Source organism: Globicephala melas, chromosome 1, assembly GCF_963455315.2.
Source record: "Globicephala melas chromosome 1, mGloMel1.2, whole genome shotgun sequence".
Lineage (NCBI taxonomy): Eukaryota > Metazoa > Chordata > Mammalia > Artiodactyla > Delphinidae > Globicephala > Globicephala melas.
In genome coordinates, this window is record NC_083314.1 from 59,291,671 (window position 1) to 59,307,254 (window position 15,584).

Here is a 15,584-nt window from a genome sequence, read left to right on the forward strand (position 1 = left end):
CTCTTCACATGGGAACTGGCCTCTTCTGGCTGGGGTGAGCTCCCACCGGCTAGGATAACAATACCTGGCATCATAATACCCTTTATACCTTTAAGGGGCACATTTTTTATTTCATTTGAGTTCACAAACATCTCTTTAAAAGGCCTGTTTTAAGCCCTGTTTTAACAAGTGAGTAAGCAGACATGGAGGAAGTAGAGTAATTTATCGAAGGGAAACAGCCCAGAGCAGTGGGATGAAGTGTAAGATTGCAAACCGGGAGGTACCATGAGCCTCTGCCACAAACCTGTTGTGTTTCACCCAACAAGCATGGAGCGAATGCCTGTTAAGTGCCACGCTCTGTGCTTGGTGTTAAGAATCCAGGGGTAAAAAGAGACCACCATCAGGATTCAAAATCTAGCACATGCGACCCACGTCATATAGACAGATGCTGCAATACCTGGCCGTAGGGGAGGTGGTGACAGAGAAGGGCAGGGTGGGAGCTGAATACCAAGCCCACCTGGAGAAGTCAGGAAAGTAGGGGAGGAAGGTTACCACGCCTAAGCGGGCAGGGCAGCCAGAAAAGCAGCGAGAGCACGTGCAAAGGCATGGAAGTGGGACTTAACGTTTTGCTAAAAAAGTAAATATGGTGGGTGATGAGGCTGGACCAGCAGGTAGGTGCCACATCATAAAGCATCTTACTTTCCCCGTGAAGAGGAAGCACCTGGAGATATGAGGCAGCCATTGAGACATTTTACATGCCATTTACTCTGGGCTTGGGCAGATGATTCAATGTCTCCTCCATTCATAAAAGGAGAAGATTAAATGACCTCTACGGTCCCTTCCAACTCTGGTATCTTATGGTTCCAGCTCTTGAATACCAAGGATCCTCAGAAGAGGACGTTTTCTTATTCCGACTTCATGTATACTTTCAAGTAAAAGATGGAAACCACTCTTTTTCCTTAAAACAACTAGATTAGACATAAAATGGTCATGTTTTTGGTTTTTGTCTTCTAGTCAAACTCATCTGACTACACAGAAGTGTCCTTATGCTCACAATCTCCTTCTCATTAGGGGTGCTAACCTGACCCACACTTTCCTTTCCTTAGAGCTAATTAACCAGAAAGAAGTGGCAGCGTGGACCTATCACTACAGCAACAAATCATATTCATGGAATTATTCCCGGGCCTTCTGCCAGAAGTACTACACGGATTTAGTAGCTATCCAGAATAAAAATGAGATTGCTTACCTCAATGAGGCCATACCTTACTACAGTTCTTACTACTGGATTGGCATCCGAAAGATCAACAATCAATGGACCTGGGTGGGAACCAAAAAGACTCTCACTGAGGAGGCTGAGAACTGGGCTGACAACGAGCCCAACAACAAGAAGAACAACCAGGACTGCGTGGAGATCTACATCAAGAGTTTGTCAGCCCCCGGCAAGTGGAATGATGAGCCCTGTGGGAAAAAAAAGCGGGCACTGTGCTATACAGGTAGGGCCTTCTCTGCTCGGAAATCCGACTGTTTATAAAAAATGCATTCCCTGGTTCGTTAATATAGCCCCTGAGTCAATAACATTGAGTCTCAAAGTCAGGGACATGAAAACAAAGAGTAAACTGTCAATCAAGCAGCATTATTGAGCACCTTGAAGAATATAAGTTCAGGATTAGAGAAAACTGGCCTTTTGAAGCCAGAAGGAAATGTTAATATCATCTGGTCCACCCTTCTAATTTATAATTGATGAAATAGATGCTCAGGAGATCTGTCTCCTAAAATTTATGTCCAGAGCTTTTTTGTACCACTGTGCCCTAGCATAAGAGACTGTGTAAGTTGAGAGGGAACTTGGCCTTGCCTCTAGGAGATACAGTTGTAACTACTACCTATTGAACACCAGTATGTTCCAGGCATTACTATTAGTTCATGTGTCATTAGTCTATTTAGTATTAGTTGCAGGTAGTCCTCATGAGAACCTCATCAATCAGCTCCTTCTACTGCCCTCATTTTGCTGATGAGGGAAAGGCTCAGAGCTATTCAAGAACCTACCCAAGATTCTAAGTTCCCTGATGATGGAGCCAGTTTCAAACTCATGTTTACTCCAAAGGTGGTATTTTTAGCCACATATGCAACCACACTCTTTGCTCAACATTCTCAGGAGGCAATCTGAGAACATGACCAAGGATGACAGTGCTTTACAGATTCCCTTCAACAGCAACATATCTCCAGGTCCATTGGACTTTGGTAGGGGATGAGGGGTGAGGAGAGGGAAGAGGTAACTAAAGGTGAGATCCTGTGAGTATATTTGATTCTCCACTCTCCAGATTCCAGAGTAAGCAGACCTGCGTGAAAGCTTGGTCGTCCTGTGGTCATGCGCCTCGTGCCAGAACTGATTCCATCTTTCTGATGTGGCTTCCCATCCAGAGGAGCCCACCTTGCCCTGGGTAGCATACAAACACTGTAGCTAGGGAGAGTATGGACTGCCCCGGGCAAGAGAGTCCTGAATACTCTAAGCTTCTTCTTCAATAAATCATCTTACAGATGCCACACTCTGCTATATATGTTCTAAATTTGTTAGATTATAAACACCTCCCCTCAGAAGCCCTCAACAATAATGGAACAGAATACAGAGTATAGAGTATCCCCTGAACTTTCTCCCTCTCCTCATACAGCCTCCTAGCTGAGGGGAAACATATCCGTACACGCATTGTCATGTAGTCAGATCTCGTTTTACAAATAACTTATTATTATATTTAATAAATAAAATAATGACCTGTGCTTTATAGGCCAGGACGGACATTACGAGAGTGTTAGCTCATCCTACTGCTCTCTCAGTCAGCTCCCTACCCTTCCTGGGCTATGCCTCCCTACAACTGTCCTGATCAGATTATCTTGGCTGCCACGAGATGTTCCAATATGCCACTGCTTCCCCTCCCCACTCAAACTTCAGCCTCCATTTCTGCAAGACAGTCTTCCTCAATAAAGCTTGCAAGGAAGAAATGAGATTGCAAATTACTGGCATGAATGATAATGAACAAGGCCACTCCTCTAGCCTGCAACAATGGCAGGCATCACTAATGGGTACAATTTCACCCAAACGCAGTTGGCTTCCACCTCCACTAATACAATACTCTAGGCATCGATTGCCATTTTGCCATCCAAGATGTAAAGGATGTAGGGAACCATCAGTCCTCTGTGGGAGATAAATGAGAAATAGATAGGTACACTACACTGCAACAAAAAAACCAAGCTGGAATAATTCCCTAATGTCAGGATTTCTTAGATCTCAGAACAAGGTGTCAAGGAAAACAAAAAAAAGATTGATTCATTGAATCACCATTATGTTCTTTCCTGGAGATCCAAGAAATAGATAAGTTATTAACCTGCCTGGAAACCCTGAAATGGAATAGAATGCAGAACATTGGCTGTTTTGCCATTCCTAGAGTTCTGAGACCCTAAGGAAGCTACAGTTAGAACAAAATTTTTATGCTCTGAGAGCACAGGGCAGGCAGGTATTACTGTAAGGCACTGGTGGATCAAGGTAAATAGGGTGGAAGACATGGACCGAACCTCTATTTAGGAACTCCTGTTGCTTCCTGCATCTTCTCTTTACCTGGAACCCTTCCCAGTGGTTCAGTGCAGCTTCACCAGACTCACTGGCTGCCATCAGAACTTCCTGCTGTAGAACACTGCATGGCTTATAGAGCTACAGCATCTCAGGGTTAAGAGGGAATATAGAGACCAAGTAGCACAACCTGCTATGTGACATATGGATTTCCTCTTGTGATAGACCCCAATGTAGACCAATGGTTGGCTGGGCTTAGGAAACACCACCAGAAAAGAGTCCAGCCACAGACCGTGCTCCCAGCTATGACCTCATCGATAAAAACACTCTCAGTGCTTTCATGGTATCAATTCTAATACTAATCTACCACCAAGGGCATAGTGCATACACCCTCAACAAGTCTCTTACAGGAAAGAAACTCTGCCCCTTCTCTGTGCTATCACCCAAGTGGCATAGCCTTAGTGAGGAGGGCCTGGCAGGCCAGTCATCTCTGTACCATCTAAATCTGGCATATTTAGACTTGTGACACAGCTCCCCATAAGGTCATTTGTCCTTGACCATGAGTAGGTCTTAAACATCTCATTCAGGTCCTCTGCTCCTCCGCCATGTGGTGTCGGGCATAGACTTAGACCAAAGATGGAAGAGCTTTGGCCCTAACAGTGGGCAGGTTGGGCTCAAAGAAGTAACTTGCCTGATGCCACATAATATTAGGGAGTGGAGCGTGGATTCTGCCTATGTATGCATGACCCCTGCCACCCCTGGTTCCTAACCTCCATGCTGTGATAGCTGCCATAGGAGTTTCCATAATAATACAACTCTATGAACGCTCTTAGTCAAAAGCCACAACTATTTTGTACCACACAGAGGAGTTTCACTGTCTACACATGCATTGGTGGCTCTATTTGTCCCTCTGTGTCCGCACATGGCAACCCCTCTTCAGGCAACACTAAATGCAGCCTCAAATAGAAGCCAGGGAATGCTCCAGCAGGCTCCGACAGTGTCCTTCACAGGGAACAAGCTGGCTCTCCAGGGGATGCTGTGGTTTTTCTGCTGTCTGGCTAGATCAAGCTTACCCAAGTAGGACCGAGTCTGTGACTTGGAATGAGTCCAGCTTTTCTTCTCACCTCCTGGGAATGCCCATGACCCTGACCCTTCTGTATCCATGCAGCCTCCTGCCAGGATATGTCCTGCAGCAAGCAAGGAGAGTGCATTGAGACCATCGGAAACTACACCTGCTCCTGTTACCCTGGATTCTATGGGCCAGAATGTGAATACGGTGAGGCCACTATGTTGTTGATAGTATTGTGGTCCTTGGTCTCGTGCTAGAGGCGATGCCAGGGAGAAAATCATGTTGGAGTTGCTCCAGTGAGGAAAGGCTAGTCCTAGGGCCTCTCTCAACCATCTGTCGGTCTGCCTCACTCAAGGTGTCAGAGACACACACTCTGGGTTAAAACACTTTATTCTTAGAGAGAGCATTTCCTCCCCAAATCTCAAAAGGTAAAAGGGAAATGAAAAGGCAGTAAAACAAAGAGAACTCTTTCAGGCTAATTTTGCTTGTTGGGAATAAAAACCAGTGAAAGAATGATTATTTCCCAAGATGCAACCAATACAAAGCTAAAGATGAACAGGTTGGGTTAGAAGTCCAGGGAGATTGGTTTAGGTGGGTTATACAAACAGCTCAGCTTTTAGCAAACCTGACATTGTCTTTCCACCCGCAAAGAAAGAAATCAATATTTCGTCCCCACAGTCACAGAGTGTAGCGAATTTGACCTCCCTCAACACATGCTCATGAACTGCAGTCACCCTCTGGGAAGCTTCCCTTTCAACACACAGTGCAGCTTCCACTGTGCTGAAGGGTACACGCTGAATGGACCCAGCGAGTTGGAATGTTTGGCTTCTGGAATCTGGACGAATACGCCTCCACAGTGTGTAGGTACGTACACCCAGTTCTTTCCATCTTCACTCACAAATAGAATTTCAGAGGGGAGAACAAGCTTCCCCCATTTAAAAGACAAGGGAAAGGATGGGGATCTACGTTAGATGGGAAATTCTGCTGATGACTATTACCCGTCAACCAGAGTAACACTAATTTTAATTTGCATGATTTTGTATCTGTGGAGTGAGGTAGTCAGTTTAGCTCTTGATTCTCAGGCAAAAGCAATACAAAAGGGTCCTTCTCCCTTTGTTAATTGCAAAGTGAACAGAGTACAATAATGATTTAGGGGTTGGGTATTATTAATTTGATCATTTTACCTTGCTTCTTTAAAAAGTAAACAACAAAAGGATGCTTGGATCTTTCCAAACAGCTATTGAAAGTACCATTTAACCACCAAAGTTCTTCACCTGCCTGACACTTTGGGAAGATGCAGACAGCTGTTGCAGCATCTCAAAGCTTCCAAGGTGCTAGGCATAATCTAAGGTCTCATGCCATTATTCTGTGGTTGTTTTTAGCTGTCCAGTGCCCACCCCTGAAGTCTCCTGAGCAAGGAAGCATGACCTGTCTCCACTCTGCAAAAGCATTCCAGCACCAGTCCAGCTGCAGCTTCAGTTGCGAAGAGGGATTTGCATTAGTTGGGCCAGAGGTGGTGCAGTGCACAGCCTCGGGGGTGTGGACAGCCCCAGCTCCAGTCTGTCAAGGTGAGTTTCAGGCAGTTGGGGATGTATAATGTCCACTGCACCTGGTTCTTGATGGGAGCACAGATGAAACTGGCTAGCTTATGGAGAAACTGGCCTGAATCACCACAACTTGACTCTCCTTTGACCTACCACTCAGCTAGATTGTGTTCATCTGGGATAGGAAAAGAGTGTCAGGCTCTAGAAAAAAAAAGAGGCTGATTTTACTACTTATTTTAAACAAAATTTAAAAGTCCTCCTTTCCCCAAAACTCACTGCCCTCAAGCAATTTCAGAATGACCTCATTCATAAATTTCACGTAAGAGGGAAAGGATAGCATCTACATCTGTAAGTAGACACTAGAAGACCTACCAGGACAGGTTTATAGCAGTAAAGGGAATAAAGGACATTAGAAAAAGCTTGAAGGAGACTTTTATTTTAAAGAGATTTAGGTCGCCCTGAAGCCTGGTACTATATACAAGACAAACATCACTAGGGTTTCCTGAACCTTACAGATTCCTAGCGCCACCTGGATTTCCAGAGATGGATTCACCATTGCTCTCTAGCTGTGGGCATGGTTTTTCTCCTTCCTTAGTACCTTTCTCTCTGTCCTTGGTTGTTCTCTCCAGCTACGCAGTGTCAGCTCCCGGAAGCCCCTAGCAAAGGAACCCTGGACTGTGTCCATCCCCTCACTGCCTTTGCAATGGCTCCAGCTACAAATTTGAATGTGAACCTGACCATCGAGTGAGGGGCTGGGACACACTCTGCTGCACTGGCCCTGGCTGAGGGACTGCACCCTTGCCAACTTTCGAGGGTAGGATTTTTCATTAGCAGCCCCCAGTGCACCGGGAAGGAGTCACAGCACAGTGGAAAGATCAAGGGCTCTTAACATCAGGATGACTTCCTCCAGGCTCTGGCACTGAAACAGGTTGTTCAGCGTCCGGGAGGCATGGTTTTCTCCTCCATGAAATGAGCTATGGATTGCAAGGAGCTTCAATGAGGATGAAGTATATAAAAAGTATACAATTAAATAGCTTGTATAATGTACCTCGCAGAGAGCCTTTGTTTCTGCCTCTTTTTTCCCTCCCTGCCTCATTGGTGTATAGAAGCTGTGGGTCAGTGTCCTTCCTATACTTCAGATGGAGTCAGAAGAGTGGCTGTTAGGACACAGAGAGAGATTGCTCATCATAGCCCTCAGTGGTAGCCTTTGACAAAGGATCAAAGGAACACTGCATTGAAAAAGAGGTTGTGACACAATTCTAGGCAGTTAGCTAATACCACAAAACTGAATTCTGTGTAATTGCCTCACACCTTCATCTTATAAAGCAAAAATGGGGACTAGGATATGGGGGAAATTAAATGTTGGATTAGGGAATTCCCGGGAGACCTGGATTATAAACCCAGCTCTACTACTGTCTACATATAAGACCTTAGGGATGTCATTTAAAATTTCTGAACCTCACTTTTCTCATCTGCCAAGTAAGAGAGAAACACTAGAGGGTCTTTGGTTCTTAAATGCCCTGATTCTGTAAAAAACAGAGGTCTAAGGTCACAGTGTACAGGTAATCTTTATACGCTGATAAACTCCAGAAGTATCCTGGAGATGACATGCTTTGTCAAGGAAAAGCAGGAGGAAGCCAGTCTTTATCAGAACTGAGGTCACTCGGGGCTTAATTGTGCTCAGGAACTGACCTTGGGCTGCACTCACGTGGCAATTGAAGTCTGATTAGGATGACGTCCTGTGTTCAAGAGACAAGGCTCTTTCAGGATCATTTTATAGCGCTCAGTATTAGAGTGCCAACAATAAGGTACGTTGTTCCAGCTTTTTCCTTAAAAGTCCAGTCTGTTCTATATCTCCTCCTTCCAGATCCAATTTCACAAATATTGCCAATAAATATCTAAAGGGCACCTTCAATGTCCAAAACACTGCCAGGCTCTGGGAATAAAACTCTGGATGAATGACACCAGCCTCAAGGAGATTGCTGTCTAAGGGGAGGGGCAGAATTACAATAATGCATGAACAGCTCAAGAACAGGGGCTGTGGGAGCACACTGGAAGAGCTTCTAGCCCAAGCTGGGGTGGGCAGGGAAGGCTTCTTAAGGAAAGTGAAGTCTAAGCTGAGACTTGAAGGGCAGGTGAGTGATCCAGGTAAACAGAGGCATGGCAAGGTGTTCCCGGCAGATACCTCTTTTCGAAAAAGGAGGATTTAGGGTTCTGCATGTACTGACGATGTGGGTCGAAAAGATGGAGCATCTCTCAAGGGGCTCTTCTGAGAAAGAATTGAGCCCTTCTACTGCCCAGTATCAGACAATCACTTTTTCCGTTTAGCCATTGCCTGTGAGCCTCTGGAGAGTCCTGTCCACGGAAGCATGGATTGCTCCCTGTCTTCGAGAGCATTTCAGTACAACAGCAACTGTAGCTTTCATTGTGCTAAGGGTTTCACACTGAGAGGAGCTGACACAGTTCGATGTGCTGATTTGGGACAGTGGACAGCGCCAGCCCCAGTCTGTCAAGGTACTGTGATAGCATAACGTTGCTTCCCTGCTTCTCAGCTTACTAAAGGCATCAGCATGTGCATTTAGTTCTGTCATTCATTTATTATTCAAACATTCACTAAGACTCTATTATGTGCCAGGCCCTTTGTGTGGCCACTCGGGATGAAGTGGTGAGCGAGGGCAGTCTTAGGCATGTGTTCATCACGGTATCCTGAAACGCAAGGCGAGGGCTGCATGGACTGACATGGATGTCGTGAGTTGGCATGAAGGAGGGGGGGCTGGGAGGAAGGAATTATGCATGAGGAACAGCATGGAACAGTGGAAGGGTAATGACAAGACATTTAGTCCAGTTCTGTCATTTCCTGGCAACAAGCTTTTGGTCTCTCTAAAACTCAGTGTCACCTGCAAAATAAGAGTACTATTATCTCCCTTACCCGCCTCACTAGTGGTTGTGGATTAGTGTGTGTAAATGCAAGCTTAAAAATGCTACAAGGGACTTCCCTTGTGGCACAGTGGTTAAGAGTCCATCTGCCAATGCAGGGGACACAGGTTCCATTTCTGGTCCGGGAAGATCCCACATGCCACAGAGTAACTAAATCTGTGAGCCGCAACTACTGAGCCTGCGCTCTACAGCCCACAAGCCACAACTACTGAGCCCGCACACCACAACTACTGAAGCCTGGGCGCCTAGAGCCCATGCTCCACAACGAAGAGTAGCCCCCGCTTGTTGCAACTAAAGAAAGGCTGCGCACAGCAACGAAGACCCAACGCAGCCAAAAATAAATAAAATAAAATAATACATTTATTTAAAAAACTGCTATGAGCTTTACAAATGTAGATAAAATAATGATCATAACATTACCTTGTAAATCATATGTCTCTGATCTGATTTTACAAAGTGATCTCCTTTAAATAGTTCATGTTCTCAATATTTTGCTCTTGAAGAACTGAGATATAGGGAAATCACGAAGATTTTTTTTTTTTTTTACAAGAGGTACCCCACACAGAATTTATGTCCCAGGAATGAAAATATTGGCATTTCATGTGAGATCCCAAGCAATTTATGTGAACCCTGGGTCTAAGTATACCTGATTTTAAAATGAGGCAGTGGTTTGAAAGTAGTGTCTTGAAGAGAGATGTATACACCCATGTTCATAGCAGCATTATTCATAACAGTTAAAATGTGGAAGCAACCCAAGTGTCCATCAGAGATGAATGGATAAGAAAAACGTGGTATATACATACATACAATGGAATATTATTCAGCCTTAAAAAGGAAGGAAATTCTGACATATGCTACAACGTGGATGAATCTCAAGGACATTATGCTGAGTGTAGTAAGCCAATCACACAAAGACAAGTACTGAATGATTCCACATATAGGAGGTACTTAGAGTAGTCAGAATCACTGAGACAGAAAGTGGAATGGCTGTTGCTGGGGCCTAGAGGAGGAATAGGTAGTTGCTGTTAAATGTTCTGAAGACTGATGGTGGTGATAGTTGCACAAAAATATGAATGTACTTAATCCCACTGGAATGTACACTTAGAAATGGTTAAGTGGTAAAAGGTAAGTTTTATACTATGTGTATTTTACTACAGTTAAAAAATTGAAAAAAAAAGTGAGGCAGTAGAGGAATAGATCATCATACAACGTGATGGTGACGCTTAGCGAGGGGAATGGGATGTACTGGGAAGGTACTGTCTGAGAGACAAAGACACAGAGAGCCCTTTGACATGCTTGAAAGGAGAGGGTCTTTAGGGGTCACTGGAGACATTCTTGTCTCCAGTCAGGTAAATGTCTAATCACCCAAAAGAGAGAATTGACTGTTCTCTTAAGCATCTAGATATGTGGTTTCAATAACTCCCCTGGTAGGCCTTCCTAGCGTTTTCCACTCTGACATTCAAGGTCTGCATCTGATGCATAGCTATAATGATTTTAAGACTACTACTGCTACTGCTACTACTGCTGCTGCTACTACTGCTATTAGTAATAATAATACTAGATAATATTTATTGAGCATTTTAGTCGAACTCCATGAGGTAGTTAAAACTATTGCTCCCCTTTTAAAAATGAGAAAAGACTTAATATATATAGAATACATGTGTTCTCTCCATTTATGGCCATCTGCATTATATGATTGAGATCATGGCGTGTATATAATTTTTATCCTGCTTTTTCACTTGACATTGTGCATTGAGACACCTCCCATATCTTTCCAAGGTGAAATATATCATATTCCTTTCATGGATCCACGATAGTTAATTTTCGGCCTCTCATTAGTGGCATTTATGTTCATTTTTGATATTTTGCTCTCACAAATAATATCATGATAAAAATTCTCTGAACTGATTTTTGATATGCATCTTGTTACATACTTAGCATAGATTCTTGGGTCCAAAAGTACGATACTTTTAAAACTATGAATACATATTGCCAAATGCTTAACGATGGCTCAACATTTCCTCCTGAAGTCCTTCATGTGGCATTGGGATTATATGACACTTTTCTCGTCCTCCAGGTTAAACATGCCCAATTCAGAAATCCCTCTTGTTGGCACTAGAAAGAGTTAAGGGGTGGAAATCAATGAGTACTTGTTTATTACTTTCCTCACTCCCTTACTTTCTCACTTCCTCACTCCTTAGCGTTGCAGTGCCAGTATCTTCCAGCCTCAAACAAGGCCCAGGTGAACTGCTCCCATCCCTTTGGTGCCTTTAGGTACCAGTCGACCTGCAGCTTCACCTGTGATGAGGGCTTTCTCCTGGTGGGAGCAAGTGTGCTGCAATGCTTGGATACGGGGAACTGGAATGCTCCTTTTCCAGAATGCCAAGGTAAAATGAATTCTTTCCAGTGTCTTGGAAATAAACTGTAGGCTTATTTTAAAAAGCTGTATTTTAAAGGTGGTAACTGTCTAGGGGACAGAAACTTGACATGGACTGGAAAATGAATAAACACTGTCATCACGTAACCCAGGGATCCAAAATGCAAATGCCTTCAGGGGCTAGGCAGGTACCACAAGCGACAGGATGTCTGGCAACAGGAAGGTGGCAGGGGTGTGTGATGGTGGCCTGGTGCCAGCTCTGTCCTGGGGCCTTTCCCAGGACATGAAGGCTCCTATCATGAACCAGGTGGACTGTTCTCCCTTGGCTGAAGATAGTATCTGGAAAGAAGGCCAGAGGGAAGAGCTAGCCTCAGGATGGCTGTTCCAAGACTGACCTGGCTCTTTGCTCCTAGGAACCACGGAGTACAATGGTGGAATGGGGGGTAGCTCCCGGGTTTAATAGTGGAATGGGAGGGGCAGAATTTACAGGTGCCTGGCTGCAAACATCCTCCAAGATCTGTGTTAAGACTGGAGAAATCCACTTAGGATAAAGTGAAGACTGATGAAAAGAGGAAGAAACTAATCTGTACATGCAAAAGGTCAACAGGACTCTCAGAGGAAGCAAAGTATATATATATTCAGCATAAGCATATTTGTCTGCATTACACTTGATATAAAGTAAAGGCAGTTATTGTGTGGAATAGAACTGGTTTTAATCATCTGCATTTAGGAACTGAAGGACAGATGTATGCTTTTTATACTCCCCATTCCTTTCTCTACTCCGTGTATCCAATTATTTACTTATATTTATGGCAAATACTGATTTTTTTTTTTTTTTCGGTACACGGGCCTCTCACTGTTGTGGCCTCTCCTGTTGCAGAGCACAGGCTCAGGACGCGCAGGCTCAGCGGCCATGGCTCACGGGCCCAGCCACTCTGCGGCATGTGGGATCTTCCCGGACTGGGGCACGAACCCGTGTCCCCTGCATCGGCAGGTGGACTCTCAACCACTGCACCACCAGGGAAGCCCGCAAATACTGATTTTTAAAAAATAACATTTTTATTTATAAAAGTTACAGAAAAATAAGGAAATAGAGAAACAAAAAAATCCTCTTAAATACCTCCCCCAAATACCCAACCCTAAAACAGACACTGGTTATGTTTCTCCCTTCTTGTATGAATTCTTCCAATATTTTCCCACTCTTTCCTCCATGTGATTAGTATTTTTATGATGCATATATATACAATTTTAATAATAAAATTAGGTAGGTAAAATACCAGCCAATTCTGCATTGTTTGCCTTTGCTTTTCACTTCGTACCCACTTCCAACAGGAGTGAAAGCAGGCAGAAACATGTTTTTAATAAAAAGGAAACCACTTGCTATTCAGGTCACACACAAGCACACACATGCACACACACGTACACACTACTGTTAAGTTAGGTCAACAGTGAGTGAACGAACGAACGAACGAACGAAGGGGCTGACCAACTCAATAGAACTGCGCTTTAGCCCCAGGCACAAGAGAGCATGGCAAGCCACAGGGGCTAGGGATGAGCACACCTTCTGAGCTGGGTCTGCAGAGACCAAGGTGAGGCTTGTGGCCTTGGCTCTTCAGCTGTTACCTGGGCTGCACTGAAGGCTGAATATACTACAAAGTCCACACAGCTTTGGGGAAGAACTTGGAGTCCCTGAGGAGGGTGTTACAATGCTTAGCACCCTTCCGCACAACCCTGGGCTGTTCAGGGCACAGATTGCAGTTCATTGCCCCACACTGGCCCATCTGTGGGTGTGTCACAGCAAGGAGGCTCACGCTCACCATGGCTTCCTGTGACCTTCCACTTCCCTTCCGCTTTTAGTTCTTTGTTTACTCTGACTGAACTTTCTCCTCTTGTTGCCGGGCAAGCATCAAGTGAAATACCCAAATGCGGTCTGTGCAGGAAGGTACCACGAGGCTTGCACTCACAAGCTGTTGTAATGCTCTTGAGAGGGTGTTCTCAATTTCCCTTTGCAAGGTCCCCCTTGCCCCTGTATCCCCACCCGAGCTATCAGAAGGCAAGGCCACAAAAGAGCTGCAAACGGACTCATGGTACCAACACCCTCCCAATTTGTCCTTACAGTTTATAGGCTGCTTGACTTGCCTGCTCTCCCTTACCCACCACTCCCACACTGAATACAGAAAGACTTTTCAAGTGGCAGAAAAGAACTAGGTCTTTCGACCAAGGAATGAGATTGGGAGGTTGGGGGTGAAATGTAGCTGGAAAGGAGAAGGGAGGAAGGGAAGAGAGAGAAAGAGAAATAGAAAATGCTCTCAAGACCTCAAGCAGTTCAAATCAGTGGAAATGGCCCTAGGTTCATCCACACCACCACTGTCTCTGGTCTAAAACCATACACTACCCAATCAGGCCAAACTGAAGAAGAAACACCCGAAACCATGTGTTCTCTTAGCCTTTAGCCTTCATTTTTTAACGCCAATACGTTTAATCTGAGTTTTATTTCACTAATTGGCTGAGGGACATCTTGGCAGCCATTAACATTTGCATACAGAGTGTTTTCACTTTTTAGCCTTGTAAAAATCCTGGGAGCTATTTAATGCTATTCTCCACATTTTAAAGGTGAACATATTGAGGTTCAGAGAGGTTAAGTGACTTGCCAATAGTCACAGAGCATGATCTCCAACCAAATCAAGTCCTCTAGCACCACAAACTCCACATGGATAAGCTGTGGCAAAGCACTGTGAGATCTTATTTACTGTTTTTTATAGGTGAACAAGTAGTGTCATCTGGGGCTGGTCATTGTAGGATGAGACTGGTGGGAAGAGCATCTGCAGATGGCCAGTTACATTATGTGCCTACTTTGTGTCACGATTGTTAAAATATTTTTTAATTTAATTTTTGCCTATGATTTAGTTAACTTATTATTTTGTATAACTGAGGATCCCTGCAAGGCAAGGATTGTTTTTTCTCCCATTTCATAGATGAAGCAACTGAGATTCAGAAAGCTTATTGTCCAGAGATTCATTGCTAGTAAGTAACAGAGGCAGGCTTTGGACCCAGATTCTTTCCACCACTTGGTTGGGGGAAGGAACTTCTGGAAGGGGAAAGAGTATTTTACTCCATTTCCCTATTTCCAATCACTTGTCATTGTTTTATGGCAAGGTGATTAGGTCTATCTCTGAAGAAGGTATCAAGGAAGCAGCCAGTCCTTCTCCTGTCCAGGGGCAACTAACATGAGCTGCATCACTATCTTTCCCAACAAAGAACCAACTCCCTTTTAAATCACCTCTAAAGCTCTTTGGCGGTGAGCATTTCAGGATACCAGTCCACTGTCAACTGCTGCTATTTCACACGTACAAGACTTCTACCGGGTGACAAAGCACCATGAAATTCAAACAATCATTACTAACCCCATGCTGCCCCGGTATGTTAAGGACGGACACACACACACACACACACACACACACACACACACACACACACACACTGATTTAAGTTGCTGTGTTCTAAAACAACCTCCTCTCTCCTCCTCGGCCATGCCCACGGCAGCCGTTACCTGCGCACCTCTCCCAAACCCTCAGAATGGAACAAAGACCTGTGTCCAGCCTCTTGGAGATTCCAGTTATAAGACCACATGCCAGTTCACCTGTGATGAGGGATTCTCCTTATCTGGACCGGAAAGATTGGACTGTACTCCATCTGGACGCTGGACAGATTCCCCACCAACGTGTGACGGTAGGACCACGGGTCTATCCTCTCTTACAGCTTCTCAAGTAACCGTGTAGAATGAAGGATCATCAGCAATTCATGTAAACCTGTTCCTAAGCTAAAGGAAGGTTTCTCCACAAAGCATAACGATCTAGACCAAAAGCTTTTCTCTCTCTCTCTGAATATTCTTTTTTTTTAATATAACTTTATTTGCTGCATTGGGTTTTTATCGCTGCGCACGGGCATTCTTTAGTCATGGCGAATGGGGGTTACTCTTCGTTGCGGTGCGCGGGCTTCTCACTGCGGTGGCTTCTCTTGTTGCAGAGCGTGGGCTCTAGGTGCACGGGCTTCAGTAGTTGTGGCTCGCAGGATCAGTAGTTGTGGCTCGCGGGCTCTAGAGCTCAGGCAGTAGTTGTG

General features: G+C 44.6%; 1 protein-coding gene across 1 annotated transcript in view; it reads left to right on the top strand.

Annotated features, from left to right (window-relative positions):
• Positions 1-15,584, top strand: part of SELP (selectin P) — a 42,339-nt gene that overhangs the window by 12,903 nt on the left and 13,852 nt on the right. The window contains exons 3-9 of the mRNA XM_030875532.2: positions 1,086-1,472; positions 4,707-4,814; positions 5,286-5,471; positions 5,990-6,175; positions 8,480-8,665; positions 11,290-11,475; positions 15,009-15,194. Of these exons, the coding sequence (XP_030731392.2) occupies positions 1,086-1,472; positions 4,707-4,814; positions 5,286-5,471; positions 5,990-6,175; positions 8,480-8,665; positions 11,290-11,475; positions 15,009-15,194 (1,425 nt within the window). The remainder of the gene's footprint in view (positions 1-1,085; positions 1,473-4,706; positions 4,815-5,285; positions 5,472-5,989; positions 6,176-8,479; positions 8,666-11,289; positions 11,476-15,008; positions 15,195-15,584) is intronic.